At 35.0% G+C, this 17,071-nt stretch overlaps 1 protein-coding gene across 7 annotated transcripts in view; it reads left to right on the top strand.

Moving 5' to 3' along the window:
- Positions 1-17,071, top strand: part of CEP83 (centrosomal protein 83) — a 148,938-nt gene that overhangs the window by 99,285 nt on the left and 32,582 nt on the right. For all 7 annotated transcript variants that reach the window (XM_081822204.1, XM_081822205.1, XM_081822203.1 and 4 more), the window contains 3 exons: positions 9,512-9,587; positions 12,124-12,281; positions 14,224-14,353. In XM_081822204.1, coding sequence (XP_081678330.1) covers positions 9,512-9,587; positions 12,124-12,281; positions 14,224-14,353 — 364 coding nt within the window. The remainder of the gene's footprint in view (positions 1-9,511; positions 9,588-12,123; positions 12,282-14,223; positions 14,354-17,071) is intronic.

Below are 17,071 nucleotides of genomic sequence, written 5' to 3'. Positions count from 1 at the left end.
AAAGATTTCTATTTTGTTTTCTTCTAAAAGATTAATATTTTGTTTCTAACACTTAGGTTTTATGATCCAATTCATGTTAATTTCTGTGTAGTGTGAGGTGATGGTAGACATTCATTTTTTATTTCCATATAGGTATCCTGTTGTTCCAGCATCATTTGTTGAACACTCTCTTTTCCTCTATTGAATTATTTCGGTTCCTTTGTTGAAAATCAGTTGACCATTTAAGTGTTTCTGTTTCTGGACTCCGTCCTATTGCAGTGACCTGTTTGTCCGTCTTCACATGACTATCACACTGTCTTGACCACTGTGGCCTCATAGTAAGTTTGATGCAGGTAGTGCAAGTCCTCTCCACCTTGTTCTTTCTTGTAAAGATTGTTTTGGCTTTTCTAGGTCCTTTACCTTTCCACATAAATTTTAAAATCAGACTGTCACCTTTTTCAAAAAGGCTTGTTAGCGTTTTGATTGGAATTGCAATGAATCTGTATTGTAGCTCAGTTTGAGAAGAGTTGTCATCTCAACAATATTGTGCCTATCCAATCCATGAATATGGCATGTCTCTTCATTTAATTAGGTCATATTTAATTTCTGTCATCAGAGTTTTATAGTTTTCATTGAATATGTCATGCATATCTTATGTTACATTTTATTCCCCAGCATTTTTATGTGATTATAAATGGGAGTGGTTTTTTAAAAATTACACTTTCTGTTTATTGCTGGCATGTGGAAATATAGTTAGTGGACTTTTATGTAATGACCTTGAATCCTGTGACCTAACTAAAGTCATGTATTTTCTACTAACTGCTTTGTAGATTTTGAGTTTTCTAAGATCATGTTGTATACCTTATGCTTTCTTTCAGTTTACTTTGTTCATTTTTTTTGGTATATTTTGAGTTGGGAGTTTAACTCAACAAGTGTTTGTTGTTTCATTTTTATTGGTAAAGTTTCTAGTATGAGATTTTTCTTATCCCTGTTTTAAGTATATTAAGTATATTCTGTAGTGTTTTAATTATCATTATCTTTTAGGATTCTCTAATTTCAATTTATATTTTCCTTTTCACCCAAGAATTAATAGATGTATTAATAGAAGGTGTAGTTGTTTAGTAAGAGATGAAATTAATAGTTTGCTGGGACTGTCATAATAAAGTACCACAGTCAGGAGGGTTTAAACAATAGAAATTTATTTTCTGATAGTTCTGGACACTAGAAGTTTGAGATCTCAGGGTGGTGTCAGATTTGGTTTCTCCTGAGGTCTCTTTTGTCGTAGGCTTGTAGATGGTTACTTTCTTGCTCTGTTCCCATATGGTCTTTCCTCTGTGTGCCTGTGTCTCTAATAACTTTCCCTCTTCTTATGAGGATACCAGTCATACGGATTAGGACTCACCCAGATAGCTTTATTTAACCTTAGGTACCTCTTTAAAGGTCCTGTCTCCAAATGCAATCCCTATCTAAAGTGCTGTGGTTGAGACTTCAACATACAAATTTTGGGGAGACATAGCTCAATCCGTAACAGAAGGTTTTTGAATTTCCAGGTAGGAGGCCTTTTTGTTTTTTTATTTTGTTAATTTATAGTTTTAGTGCATTGTAATCAGAAAGTATTGTTTCTATTATTTCTGTTTTATGGAATGCACTGATTTATGTGTGTGTGTGTGTGTGTGTGTGTGTGTGTGTGTGAGAGACCTAATATATTAAGGCCAGGACTAGGGTTAAGCAACTGAGACACCCAGGGTAAAAAATTTAAGGAGACACTCTTCTATGTCAACACTGAACATGCTCTAAAGTGAGCTTTAAAGGAGCTCTAAAGTGAGTCTTTTTAAATTTTACACTTCGCTTTGCATCTGTAATACCTCAGTTTTTGTTACTGCTACGTAAGCACTAGAAAAGAAAGTGTTCAATTGTAGGCGTGAAGTCTATTATTATTATTAGCATGTTTCTGTCTGTGACTCCTTGCATTTCTTGTGGATTTCTTCAAAAAGATCATTGCTGTATTATTTGGCATATAGATGATTATAATAGTTACAATCTTAATTGTGAATTGTGGTTTTTAGCATTTTAAAAGTGCTTTTCTTTTATCATTTAATGTAATTTGCTTGAATTCCACATTGATATCATTATTCCTGTTTTCTTATTGTTTCCATTTGCCTGGTATGCCTTTGTTCATCCCCTTATTTTTAGTCTTTCTGAATCATTTTGGTTTTTTTTAAATGTGTCTTGTATGTGTAGCATGTAGTTGGGTCTTGCTATGGAACCCCTTAGTGATCTTTTTATTTTAATGTATGAGTTAAGTTCATTTACATGGAGTGAGCCCATGCTCACTGCAAAGACTTTCTGGCAGGAGCATGAGTAGTAACTTGCTGGGATTTAGAATTATTTTCCTCTTTTTACTTAAAAATGCTTTGAAGTTTAGGCATTTTTTGTCTTATGGAAAGAATGTGGTTTTGTGTGACTTTATTTGTTCTCTTTGCTTTTCTGTATTATTTTACAGGACATATGGATAGCACAGATTTAGACATCTGCTGTTGTCTTCAGCTACCTGGAAATCCCTATATCTGCTTTTAAGTTTCTAAAATCTTAAATGATTTCATAATTACATAGATTAAAGTTGAGAGGTTTTTTAAAATCATGTTCATTAAGGTATAGGTTATGTTTTGGGACAAGGTGTTTTTTAAATTAAAATTTAAATTATAGTTTAGTTAATGTACAGTGTTATATTAATCTCATTACTCAGGAAAAAATTACTTCAGGCAGAGATATATTATTTACTCATGTCAGGTTTTATGAATGATTAATTTAAATGTTGGCTGCTACAATTCTAGAATCACAAATCTGTAATGGATTTGGAGAGCCAATTTTGTCCTATTCTTTGCTTTTAGAGGAGTACTTTTTTTTAACTGTTCCAGACAGGTAAAGCTTTTTTTTGTTTGTTTATTTTATTTCTCCTTGACAATAATTAGAAAGGAGAGAGATACTTTCCCCAGAAAAACCCCACTCTAATGTTTTATCCCACTATGCTTCCACAGTTTAGCCAGTTAGGATCTTTTCTGTGAGAATTTAAGCCTGTTTCTCCTGGTTTGGCTTCTGTTGACATAGTGACAGATGTCAAGCAAACTGTTGTTACTTGGAGACGATAATGAATGTGGCCCTTGGGTTTTGTTTTTTTTTTTGCAGTATAAAATAGCATTCATTTCTTTAGCCTTTCTTTAACAGAAATCATTTTCTGTTCCATTAGTCACTTCGATAATTTTTTTGTCACTTCGATAATTTTTTTGATTTCAGTTTCTCCAGATCATTTATAATGTATAATTGACCCGAACTTATTTTAAAATAAGGACCTAGTAACTAACACAAAATGTAGCAGAAGGAGTAATTTGCAAAATTTATATGACTTTTTTTTTTTCTAAAATTTTATTTATTTGACAGAGCACAAGCAGGGGGAGTGGCAGGCAGAGGGAGAGGGAGAAGCAGGCTCCCCAAGGAACAGGAACCCTGAAGCAGGGCTTGATCTCAGGACCCTGGGATCATGACCTGAGCTGAAGGCAGTCGGTTAACCAACTGAACCACCTGGGCGTCCCTATATGACTTTTTAAAAAATGATCTACAATTTTGTTTTTCTCAAGGCAGGTCTGATTTTCTGATTTATAAGTCTAGCTACATAAACCAGATCTATTTTGGTCATTCATGAAAATAATCGTAATTGCAAGCTTGTCTTATTTAGAATTTATAATAGGTCAGCAAGAGACTACCTGTAGAGAAAAAGGTCTTGCTTAAGGAGCTGAAAAGTCTAAGTCATATAAACCAGAAGTATTCATTTATTTACAAACAACAAATATCTGTGATAAGTAAGATTAATTACTGCTTTGGCAGATGCTTTAAATTATTAATTATATACCAGTCTCCTGTCCTCATTAAAGTGGTTTCTTCTTCACTAGACTAAATAACAAAAGTATTATTCTAACAGTATTCTGTATTTCAGGAGACTGTCCCACCCCACAATGAGTTTATAAAATTCATAGTTACCTGTAAATTAAAAACATGGAAAAATTATTTAAAATTTTAAAATATTTTTAAAAGGATTTTATTTATTTTTAAAGATTTTGTTTATTTGAGAGAGAACATGAGAGAGAGAGAAAGAGAAAGCACAAGCAGTGGGGAGGGCAGAGGCAAAAGGAGAAACAGGCTCTCCGATGCCGGGCTCTATCCCAGGCCCCTGGGATCACGACCCGAGCCGAAGGCAGATGCTTAATCGATCAAGCCACCCAGGCATCCCTTGAAAAGGATTTTAAATAAGAAACTATTTATTCAACTTTTGGTTATGACAGTAACGCAACTCCAACTAAGTTAAGTGAAAAAAGGGTCTTTATTAGCAGACATAAATTGTGGAAAGAACAGGGATTGTGCTGGTCTCATGGACACCTGAATCTAGAAACATTCTTCCCTCCTTTCATCTCACTCCTCTCTTCTAACTCTTATGTCTGTTTCTCTCTTACTGCTTTCTCTGTGAAGCCAAGACTTTATTTTTGAGATCAAAGAAGATAGGATTCTTACTTGATGATGTAAGTCAGAAAAATCTAGAAAAGAAGTTGGGCCTGGTTCACATGCCCATTCCTGGGTCCATCACTATGGCTAGGGGGATAGGGGCACTCTGATTCAGCCTAGGTTTATGCCTATTTCAGAGTGGTGGGGGGTGGGGGAAGTATATTTTGTTATCAGAAGTGAGGAGGAGGTATGTTGGGGAAATAGCAGCAATTACCAGCTCAAGGAAAGGGAACTTGATCATTTAAGTTAATCCTGTAGTGAATCCCTTATTTTTTGCATTGCTTAAAGCCAGAGCTCTTATTTTCCATTTGTGGCTTTGTGATTTTTTCAGAAACATTGAAAAAAATTATTTGCTACTTAATATATCTCCTTTCTATTTATATTTCATCTTTAGATGAATTATCTGTTGTGTATCATCTTAGTGGAGAGGAAGGGACTTATACTTGGCCAGTTGGGCAAGTTCTGTTCCAGAATTTGAACTGCAAAGTAAGTGATAGAATATGTGGCAACATTTGGAGGACAGATGGTTCTTTGGTATGTCCTTGCTGGTGATTCTGGTCAATTATTTTAGCCTGGTTGTGGTGTTAATTCAATGAGTCTCATACCTTCCCGGGAAAGTCTCTTTTTGCTAATAATGGCCAGAATCAGAACTTGGGTGCCTGATACGGTATTACTAGTCACACAGAACTATTTAAATCTAATTTTAAATTAATAAAAATTTAGTTCTTCAGTTGTACTATTTGAAATGTGCACTGTTTGAAGTAGCTACATGTAGCTAGCTAGTGGCTATCATTGGGTGTTACAAATTATAGAACATTTCCATCATTAAAAAAACTTAATCACATAGTACCATTGGATTGTAAATTTCTTAAGGATAGGAATTCAGTTTTTGTTATTCTCTGGTATATCTGTAACACTTAGGACTAGGCTTAGCATTTGTAGGTAGTCAGTAAATATTTGTTAAATGATGAAATGACACACATGAACTGCCTGCCACAGAAAACCTAGGCAATAATCATCATAATTAGCTACCTGTACTGTGAAGAGAACTTGGAATGACTCCATCTCACTGTTATTCCTATTGTTTCTGTTTAAACTTTTCTGTAGTTCCATTCTCTGTTGTACCTAGGCCCTCTGGTCTATCAGCTATTTCTTCTTCCATTATTTCTGTAATTACTTCAAAAATATAAAGTACTTGATCTCATAGTTTCTCATTTGGCAACTTACTCATCCTTCACCTTTTGATTTCTCCTCATGGCCAACCCATTAAACCTGTCTTTTCAACAGTATTTGCTGTATCTCTGAAATCTCTATTCCATTACCAATAATTTTTTTTGCAGTCTCCACATTTTAAAAAAATATACCCTCACTGAAACCTGACCTGGTCCTGGCAACCCTTTTAAGTGGAATTAGTCTTCCTTCCTCTTTCCTGCAACTAGGGACCAAGAAGGAAATCTGTGTTTATGAACCCCACTTTTGCTTCTAGACAATTGTTTGACTAACTTGGGTTAAAATGGTTTTGCTTTTGATACTCATTGCATCCATCTTACTCCTATTTTCTTTTCTGTCATTGACTAACCTACAAGATGTTCCCCAACAGTCGCTGAAGACCTTGACTTCTGGCTCAATTTGTTTTTATTTTCTATCCTTTGTCATTGTTCTTTGTGACTGCACCATTCATATTGTTGACCCATCTAACAACTTAGCCTTATAGTTTATCTTCTCTCTGGTACTCTTTTCTTTATTCCACTTTAACAGACCCTACACTTAGCCATTTCTTGGACTTTGTCATCCCTTAGAACTGATCATTTCAAAGACATAAATTTTTTTCTCTTATCCCCTTCAATCTCACTGAAGACACTGCAGTTTGATATTCAAATTGATATTGAAACTAGTTCTTATACTTTTTTCTTCTAGTCTCTTAGTCTGGCTCCCTTGCTTCCCATTCAGCTTGGAATCTATTTGTCCACTATTCAGCTGTGCTCTCACTTGTGTCTGAGCAAAAGCTCCTGGATGTAAATTCTCTTAACTTCTCACTGAGAATTTCTGTATCCTCATCCATTCTCTCCTCCCTTTCTATTTTAATGAAGATATCCATTCTCCCTTTACTTCTCAAGAGTTCTGAATCCCATCCCTTTTGTTTCTCTAGAGTCTTACTTCATTGATTATCTTCTTCATCTGTGTCTAATTTCTTTACCCCAGACTCTTATTTTGCCTTCAAGGTCCAGCTCAAATTGCATTTGTCTTATGTAGCCTTTACTGTACTGATAGCCTTTTTTTTTTTGAGACAGAGAGGAGTGGGGGAGAGGGAGAGAGAATCTTAAACAGGCTCCACAGGGCTCAGTCTCACAACCCTAAGATCATGACCTGAGCTGAAATCAAGAGTCGGAGGCTTAACCAACTGAATTACCCAGGTGCCCCTGCCTTTACTGATATCCTAATGAAAGTTAGTTAATTGCACTTTATTCTGTACTTTTTAGTTCTATTTTAAGACTTGCTTTCTTTTGATTTGTTGTGACATACCTTAAATATTCAAAACCTTCTCACCAAAAGAGATACTATACTTTATTCCTAAGTGCAGCATTGCCTTTTGAAATAATTTGTTCTGAACACTTTTGTTACTGAGATTAAGACCATTGAATTTATTCCTAAACCCTAATCAGCTCTATTAATTTTTATTTATGTTAAATTCCACTATCCCTTATAAGCCTAGCTGTAATGATCTCAAATCATGGACTAATTTTCTTTTTAAAAAAACCATCATATCAGTTGTAGATTCTGACCCTGCACTGCTTTAGTGAAGTGAACTGAAGAAAACTTTGTATGTCCTCTTTTAATAGTCTTAACTCCTTTCATATTTTAATGAAAGTCAAATACTCTTTATCATTGGTTTCTTTGGCTTCAGTTTTTATTTTTAGGGCATTGTTTCCTTTCTTATCTATATAACTTATTTAGAAAACATTTAGGCACACTGCTTGCTTAACAGGATTTTGTTTCTAATTGATTTACCAGGTGTATCCAAAATCTTGACCAGAGCTAAGAATTACTTGGGGCCTAACTTTCTAACTCTGGAGCTCAGCTGGGACCCACAGTATTTTCTCCTCTGTTTGTATCGTCATGATTTTGTAGAAAGAAACCTTTATTAACTCCATAATCTAAAAGCACCAACTTAATAACATCTATAAACATTTAAGGTTGAAATGCACAGAAAGTTTGAGAGAGTAATAATGTAGTTGGAATTATGAAATAAGAGTATGACTGGTACTGTTAAAGGAGCAAAAATAAGAGCAAGACTGTCCCTTTTCCTTTAGATCCATTGTGTCTGGCATTTGTATGTAAATATTTTAAGGAAGCATTGGGTCTTTGTTTTCTGCCATGTCATATTGTCCAGTCACCTTACACATTTAAATGTCTAACCCAGGATTTGGGTTGGGTCATTGAGGCCATCTACAAATATTTATTGAATACTTATTAGGGTTTAAAGCACAGCCCTAGGCTCTTGAGACTGTTGTCTTTCCAATAAGCAGTTCTAATTGGATTGATAAGTGCTAATAATGCCAAACTATATATACTAAATGCCAAATGACTTGTATTTCAGTTAAGTGTTTAAGGAATTTTAAAAAGGGAGAGGTTAAGGGCATATCCTATCACATATTGGCATATCCTGTTAGCTTAAAGTCTTTCATATATGGTTAGTCATTTGGTTACCAGAGATACTCTACATTTCAAGGTTCTGGTTGAAAATGTATCATTCCTTTTGAAAAGGACACACATTGTATAAACATTCAGTTCAGGGATGAAAGCTTATATTTTTTAAAATATACTATGGTGTCTTATACTAGATAGTTTTCTTGTAAATTTTGAACTTAAAATCATTAAAATTGCTGCATAATGAAATGGGAGAGGAACACTTACTTGGGTTAGAAGACCCAAGTTGGTTGGTTGGTAACCAATATGATTTGGGCCTGAGCCTCAATCTCTTTATTTATAAAATTGAAATGACTCTGCTTACTTTCATAGAATTATTGTGAGAAATTACTATAGTTAAAAATGACCTTGGGGCGACTGGGTGGCTCAGTTGGTTAAGCATCTGCCTTTAGCTCAGGTCATGATCTCGGGGTCCTTGGATCGAGCGCCGAGTCAGGCTCCATGCTCAGCGGGGAATCAGCTTCTTCCTCTCTCTCTGTGCTCTCTCTCTCTCGCTGCTCTCTCTCAAATAAATAAATAAAATTTTTAAAAAATGATCAGCCTTAATTAAATGCCTCTTCTACTATAGCTATATCAGAGTAGGCATTAAAGATACACTGAGGAGGGACGCCTGGGTGGCTCAGTCGGTTAAGCGTCTGCCTTCGGCTCAGGTCATGATCCCAGGGTCCTGGGATCGAGTCCCACATTGGACTCTCTGCTCCGCGGGGAGCCTACTTCTCCCTCTGCCTCTGTCTCTGATGAATAAATAAATAAAATCTTTAAAAAAAAAAAAAAAGATACACTGAGGAGCTCCATAATCTTGTAGGGAGCAAGTGAGTAGCAGTGTGTCTGAAAGCTATGAAATATTGTATGGTGATAAAGATGGCTTCTCCCACACTGGACAACTTTCTGAGGCCTTAGCGACACATTGTTCACTCTTCCACCAAAGGCCATCTGTTCAGGTTGTTCCCTATGTTTATCAAAATCCTACTCATCAGATTTATATGTCCATATAAACAGTCTCTCATCTTCTTAGACATACTTGATTTCTCATCTTCTCTATGCCAGTAGTTTGTAGATTTTTCCATAGCAAAAGCAGAAATTTGTTACATCTTAGTTATATGTGAACACACTTAACTGCCTGAAGTCAAAATATTTATCGTTTTATCTGCCACTTTGCAAGCACAATGTCTGGTGTCAGTATGGGTACCCTAATGTGATTATCTAATTCATTGAAATATGTGAACTATGGATTCTTAATAATATTTTTTTGTTGGGTTGTGATATTTAGGTTAAAACTTCAACAACAAATTGTGAATATTGAAAATGCAGAGAAAGAAAAAAATGAAAATTCTGACCTGAAACAGGTATGATCTTAGCAAACATTTTGCTTTTATTTCTTTAAGTGCTTCTTTAAATCTGTATTTTGAATGTGTTTTTGATTTTTTTTATTGAAGTCTAATTAACATACAGTGTTATATTAGATTGAGGTATACAATGTAATCATTCAATAATTCTGTACATTACTCAGTGCTCATCATGGTAAGTATACTCTTTTTTTTTTCCCATCACGGTAACTATACTCTTAATCCCCTTTATCTGTTTCACCAGTTTGTTCTCTTTATTGAAGGGTCTGGTTTTTTGTCTCTTTTTTTCTTTTTATTTCTTAAATTCCACATATGAGTGAAATCATATGGTATTTGTCTTTGTCTGTGTGACTTATTTCACTTAGCATTATACCCCCTAGATCCATCCATGTTTTTGCAAATGGCAAGATTTAATTCTTTTTTAGGGCTGAGTAATATTCTATTGTATGTATATACCACCTCTTCTGTATCAGTTAATCCGTGGATGGACACTTAGGTTGCTTGTGTGTGTGTGTGTTGAATCTATTCACATTTCACATTTTGAAAATAGAATCATTACAATTGATAATGTATTGATGAGGTTGATAAAGATAAAATTTTTAAACCTCTTTAAGCTCTAGTTAGTAAGCTGCTTTTCCTAACTGCTGTTTTCCTTAAGGTCTTTATATGCTGTGACCCACATGAATTTTTTTAAATTGTAGTTTAAAGAACAGTATTTTAATATTCTGATTTAAAAAATTGATGAGAAAGATCATCTAGATTTTAAGTTCCATGTAGCATTGACTTGTAACTTTTTATTTCTTACTCCATGAGCTGCATCTTATTATATCCCTATGAAATGTGAAATCTAAGGGTGGTATTTATGGAAAGAAATTTATATTTAAAGAGTTATTTGGGTTTAAGAAAAATTTATATGGGCAAAACATGGAAGAGTGTTCTTTCCTTGATTCTATTTTCTTTTTTGTTTAAAGTTACGAGGTAGTGAAGATTCCATTTTTAGGATTTATGCTTGCAAGCTAGCTGGAATTGCTTTGCATATGCAGTTGTGGTTTCTAAGTCTCAACTAGGAGGACATAATGTTTGATACTCGAGAGAAGTTATTTAGTACCATATGCATTGGGCTTTCTGTCATTTATTAGATAATGAGAGATACTAAGCTCCTTGAAAGTTGCTTGTTCAGTCAACTGTAATACAGATTTAATATTTACAACTCCAGTTAAAAATAAAGACTGACTCGTTCTTACGGGGAAATTTATTCTGAAGTACAAATCTGAGACATACCATTTTACTTTATTATGACAATTGTCTTATTGGCTTCGCTGCCATCAGGAAATGCAGGAATTATTTTGCATTTATTCATTTTATTGAGTAAAGAATCTGGTTTCTTTTGACTCTTGAGTCTCATAATGGGTTCTTTTGGTCCTGAGTCTCTTGATTCTCTCCTTCCACCTTTTCTCAGAGAATGGCTAAGAGGTAAGACAAGGTGAAAGAAAATGAGTATTTGCTGGGGCATCTGGGTGGCTCAATCAGTTAAGGATCTCTCTTCGGCTCAGATTATGATCCCAGGTCCTAAGATTGAGCCCCGCATCGGGCTCCTTCCTCATCTGGGAGTCTACTTCTGCTTCTCCCTCTCTCCCCCCCACCCCTAACTTGTGCGCTCTCTCTCTCAAATAAATGAATAAAATCTTTTAAAAAATAGAAAATGAGTATTTGTTAATTAATTGGTAAAATGACTTATGGAGGAAGTAGGTATAACTGTGCTCCAAGTGAAGATTATTTGGATGTAACTTAAAAGCCTGTTAATTTGTAACTAGATAATTAGCTACTTTTCATGAGAAAAATTACTCCCAGATAAAGGTAAATTAGGATGGAGAAAAAACCTGAGTGACATTTCATGGTTTGATAAATGGCTCTACGGGCCAAGGAATCCTTGCCATTCTTTAAGTTTCTTAGAATATCTTTCTTCTGCCCAGTGCTGGATGTTTGGAATGCTTTGAAACTACTTAAAAACAATGTAAGAGCAATCCCTTCTGTGTTTATGATTCCTAACTATTTAGAAAGCAGAACTCCTGGAAGGGTTGCTGATCATAGGGTATATGGAAATGGGAGAATGGATTTCCTTAGCAGCTTTCCCAGCTGATGTGCTTTTAAAATCTCTTCTTTCCTAGGAGGCTATAAGAAGTTCAATGGAGAATCTCTCTAATGGTTGGATTCTCCTTTCTCACTTCTCTCCTCTCCTTCTTATAACCCTTTTCCTACTCCCAATACCTCTTCCGACCTACTTATTTTGGGAAGAAGAGGAGAGGACTTAGTGGCAGACTAAGGAATCTGGTTCATGATAGTCTCTGGTTATATTAGGAAATGATCCTATACTATTGGATCCTCATGATGCTGCTGTTTGTTATTTAATTTCAGAGTGTCCTCAAGGACACATCAGTTGGGTGGGGCATTTGTGAAGGAAGATGCTTACTATCCTCTTCCTTTCTCATATGGTATTACATATGCGGCCTTATGTTTCTCTTTCCTTTCTTTTAAGCAAATCAGTAGTTTGCAGATCCAAGTGACCTCGCTTGCACAGTCAGAGAATGAGTTGCTGAATTCAAACCAAATGCTGAAGGAAATGGTGGAGAGGTTAAAACAAGAATGCCGAAATTTAAGAAGCCAAGCTGAAAAAGCACAACTAGAAGTTGAAAGGTAGAGTTTGCTCTTTTTTATATACAAACTACTTCTTCTTTCTGCTATATTATATGTAGTTCCTCTAGTGATGATTCCAGTATTGAATGTGTTCTGGGAACTAGTTACAAATACCCTTTGACAGTGTACAATGGTATTAGGTAATGTACTTCGTTTCTAGAGAATGAGCTTTATGGACTCTTGAATTTTTTTTTTTTTTTAAGGCATTTAGGGCAGAAGACTTTTAAAATTCTGCCTAACCACGATATTCTGCAAAACCTCAGAGAAACACTTCTTTAGTCATTGAGTAAACCAATACATTAATACATTTTTTACTTCAAATATCTAAATTCTTCTTCTGAATGCCAGAGAACAGAAAAGAAATTCTGTGACTTGCAAAACTCCCTAAAATTAGAACTGTAATCTCTTGGATTTTTCCTTTGAATAGTTCATTTATTTGTTTATTTTTTGGCCTTGAAATTTGTTAGTAGTAGACAGTGTATAGTAAACCGGCAAGGAGGTGATTTTGGTGATATTCAAGCTCTTATATTCTCTGGAAAATTTTGTTTAGATATGATAGAAAGCTGCTTTTTTGTATTTGCTTTGTCTTGATAACATGTTAGTATTTTTTTTTGTTTCTACAAAACATTCTTTTTGGATTTTCTCTTCTGAAGGTTACTTTGCCACATAAAACTTTTTTTTTTCCTTTAGTTTCTCATTATTTCATATTTTAAGGCTTTCCATAGTTTCACACATGCAAATTTTAAGAAAAGAAAGTAAGCAAGGTGTTTGTCCATAGTACATTGTGACATTCCACAGGGTCCAAATTCTTTTGCTTATATTTTGCAAAAAATAGAAATTTATATCTTGGAATCCCCAAGTGTTTGATTAAAATGCACTTAAGAATTGTAATGACAGTATGCCTAGCAAATTTAAATAATTTATCATTGGTTTCTGAATGTTACTCATAGGATTATATAGTAGAAAATAGCTGGATTAAGTGTTAATCAAATATGATTTTGGTCCCAGCTAAAATATTTAAAGTCTTGTATGACCTTAGACACAAAATCTGATATCTCATTTTATAAATCTCCTTTGTACTGCCATATTATATGTAGTAATGATACTAAAAATTATGCAAGGTATGCAGAAGAACTTTAAATATATAAGTTGTTATAATATCTTAAAATACCATTTATATGAATTTTATTCTATTCAGAAAACATCCTGCGTTGATTTTTCAATCCTGGGTTGATTTTTAGCCAGTTTTATTAGACCCAGTTGGTTTGGTTTTTTTTAATGTTTCAAGTTTTTATTTAAATTCTAGTTAGTTGGCATATAGTAGTTTTAGTTTCAGGAGTAGAGTTTAGTGATTTATCACTTAGATATAACACCCAGTGCTCCTCACAAGTGCCCTTCTTAATACCCATCACCCATGCTAGATTCAGTTTTTATAGCTTGGTGGTTATCATGGTTCAAAGCTGGTTATCAAGTGTTTGTCCTGCTGTTAATTAGGTGTAAGTCTTAAGCAGACTCCTTGATGAGCAGAGAGCCCGACCTGGGGCTCTATCCCAGGACCCTGAGATCATGACCTGAGCCGTGGCCAGACGCTTAATCCACTAAGCCACTCAGGCGCCCCCTAGGTGTAAGTCTTTAAGCAAATTTGTTTACTTTCTAGGCTTCAGTTTCCTTATCTATAAAATGGAGATGCTAGAAGTACCTAACTCAAGGGGTTATTGTGAAGAATAAATGGCGTAGTATACACACTGTTGTGAGCACAGTGCCTGGTTCACAAGAGGTATTCAGTAATGAGAGAATTAGCAAATACGTGACCATGTAAGAGAACCTGCAGTTGGATACTTAACAATGTAGTGAAGCAGGTAGTGAGTTTGATTATACTTGGAATAATATCTATTTAATCTTAAGAGTTAACTTCCGTGTTTTGCATACATTCTTTTGACAGGACTTTGGAAGAGAAACAGATACAGTGGTTGGAAGAAAAGCATAAGCTTCAGGAACGTATCACTGACAGAGAAGAAAAGTATAATCAAGCTAAAGAAAAACTGCAGCGAGCTGCAATTGCCCAGAAAAAGGCAAGTGGTTCTTATTAAAGTGATTGCTATAGAGTAAAATATAATTAACTCTTCTGAGAGAATAAAATGTAATTAAAACTGAGATTTCATGTATGTTTAATTTGATATTTAAACGTGACATTTTGCTGTCAACCTTGCAGAGATAAATTGGGAAAATGCAAACTGCTCAACAGGTTTATTTCTAAATTTCTTGTTCCAATTCGGTTTTTCAGAGCCGAAATGCATTTTCCCCATGGTGTTTTTTCATTGATAAAGTTTCTAGACCAGCCCATATAAGTCTTATTTAACTCATTCTGCACTTAATAAGATTACAGGGCGATTGGGTCTGTTTTAGCTATGCTTAACTAATACTTGTTTGTAACATCCTTTTTGTGGTTAAAATGCTTTTTTTTGTTTCCAACTCAGAAATGAAGGAGCAAGTATCTCCTTGCCCCAGGAGAAAGTTGCCCCCCCCACCCCCGCCCCGGCTTCTGAAATAGCCGTTATAGTTACCACAGCTGTGATCTTTTTTAAGTTTCACTTTGCAAGCGTATTTGCTCCATAACCTAAAAACTTTGTTTTCTTGGAAATAGTTCAGAGCATCATGGAAATAATGTAATCAGATGACTCATCTAAGTCAGTGGTTTACAACTTCTTTTCTATTGCAGAAAACCCAAGGAATGTAGCATGGCCCCATCAATAACCATGACTCATGGTGCAGTGATTCAGCACTTATTTTCAACAAGATTTGGTGCATGTGTATGGAAGTGGGGGGTGGGGAGTAGCATTAAAAAAATCTCATAAATGATGTAACATGCCCCCATTTGATAAGTTCCATTAGTAGGGGCATTTGTTTTGGGGAGGCAAGAAGGTCTGAGATGAGAGGAAGGCGCTTCTAGGCATAGGCACACCAGTATCTTTAATATTAGTCTGTATGTTTATTGGGAAGGTTAGCTCTTCATATTTGCATAAGAGAAGAGAACTGTATATCATTTACATATCCTGAATTTGGAAACCAAAGACACAGTTCCTAGTCACCCATTTATGGTAACTGGATCTAACTGCCAAATGCATCCTGATAGTTGGAGTGACAGTAGGAGAAGTCTACAAGTCATTGTTTCCCCACTTTCTTGATTTCTGAATATTGCTTCTCTCTTCCCATAATGCTGGAAGTAGTATAACATTGAGATTAGAAAACAGCATTTACTGTCTGGGACTCTCAGTGTTTTATACTCAGATACAAACACTGTCTTTGATTTTCCCCCTGTGTCTATCATTTCTTTTTCTTTCTGTCCATATAAGTACTGAGTACTTATGGGTATTAATGGGATTTCAGTGAAGTGTTTTATGGCTTGGGATGATCTTAGAAATTTTACTTATGGTAACTTGTACTGTTTGAAGCCTAGAAGCATCTAAAGCCAGATTTTAGCCAAAAATCGGTAGAAATTATAAGAGCTGATTTTCTCTTTCACAGAGAAACGTTTATGTTAAGATTTTAGAGGTAAGTATTCTAGAGATCAGATTCTAATTACTACTGAGGTTAGTTTGGGTTGACTTCTTTTGGAGCAAAAGTGACATCCGGTGGTGAGAGAGATTACCAGCTAATCATAGGTATACTAGAAAGAGGGGAAGAGCTGATAATTTAAGAAACCTGGCAAAATAACCTTTCATCAATATTGTGACCTGGGGTGAACTTTTTTTTTCTACTGAAATACCTGCCAAATGATGGGTGTGAACATAGGAAATATCCATATCATTTTAAGAAATATGATCTGTGAGTTATGATTTTAAGTCATAGGAAATTGTTAAGTTCAATTCAGTGAATAATTATGACCCAGAGCTTGTGGGACACTTCCTTAGAGGCTTACAGCTTTTAAGTGGGAAAATAGACAATATATGTTACATGGAAATACTATAAAAAGTCTGTGAGTACATATAATTTTAGGGCTGGGGGATTTTAGCATTCAGATAGTTCTTATAGATTAGGCAACTGAAGTGGTAGGTAGCCAAGATTACTTGACTAGTAAGATTCATTGCCATAACTAAAATTTACATTTTTCTGTTCTTAATCCTGTGTTCTCTCTGTGCTTTTACTCTTTTAATTTCCCAATTTCTTTGATTCCAAATACTTAACTGCTTTTTTCTTCATTGTACCCATATGGGTCTTATTTCTCGTGGTAGAATAATCACTATAAAGTTAATTTCTTTAATTCAAACTCTTTCCCATTCAAGTTAAAGATAATGCTTCTAAATGAAAATTTTGGCTGTAAGATTACACAAATAATTCTTAAGAGTGCAATAGACTTTTTAAGTTCTTTACATGACAAAAATCATAACTTTGTTATGCAGTAAGACTTAAAACAAGTCAGAAAATATTAACTGTAGGGCAGAAATCATAATCCTTTAGTGTGTGATTCTTATAACTGGGGAGTAACAGCTTTATTTTTCCCCTGAGGCTAGAAAAGATGGCTTACTGCCATCTGAGTATATTTGTTTATGCACAAAGCTTATGTCATTTCTGATAAGTGTTTTTGGGTAAGATCTTTGTGTAATGATATTTTGCTGTGTTGATTTGTTTGGAAAAACTTGACCAGGTATCTTGAGTTGGAATGCCTTTCTGTGACTGTTGGCTTCTGGGTATGTTTTTCTCTATACATTGTTGAAGTGTGAGTATGAAGAGAGATCTCTTGGTTTGAGCACAACGGGTTGTACTTTTCCTTTTGAGGCACTTGAGATGAC

The sequence above is a fragment of the Leptonychotes weddellii genome, chromosome 5, assembly GCF_054177405.1.
Source record: "Leptonychotes weddellii isolate Sample4059 chromosome 5, ASM5417740v2, whole genome shotgun sequence".
NCBI classification, from domain to species: Eukaryota; Metazoa; Chordata; class Mammalia; order Carnivora; family Phocidae; genus Leptonychotes; species Leptonychotes weddellii.
The sequence above is the reverse complement of the archived record's forward strand: the minus strand, read 5'-3'. Positions and strand labels throughout refer to the sequence as shown.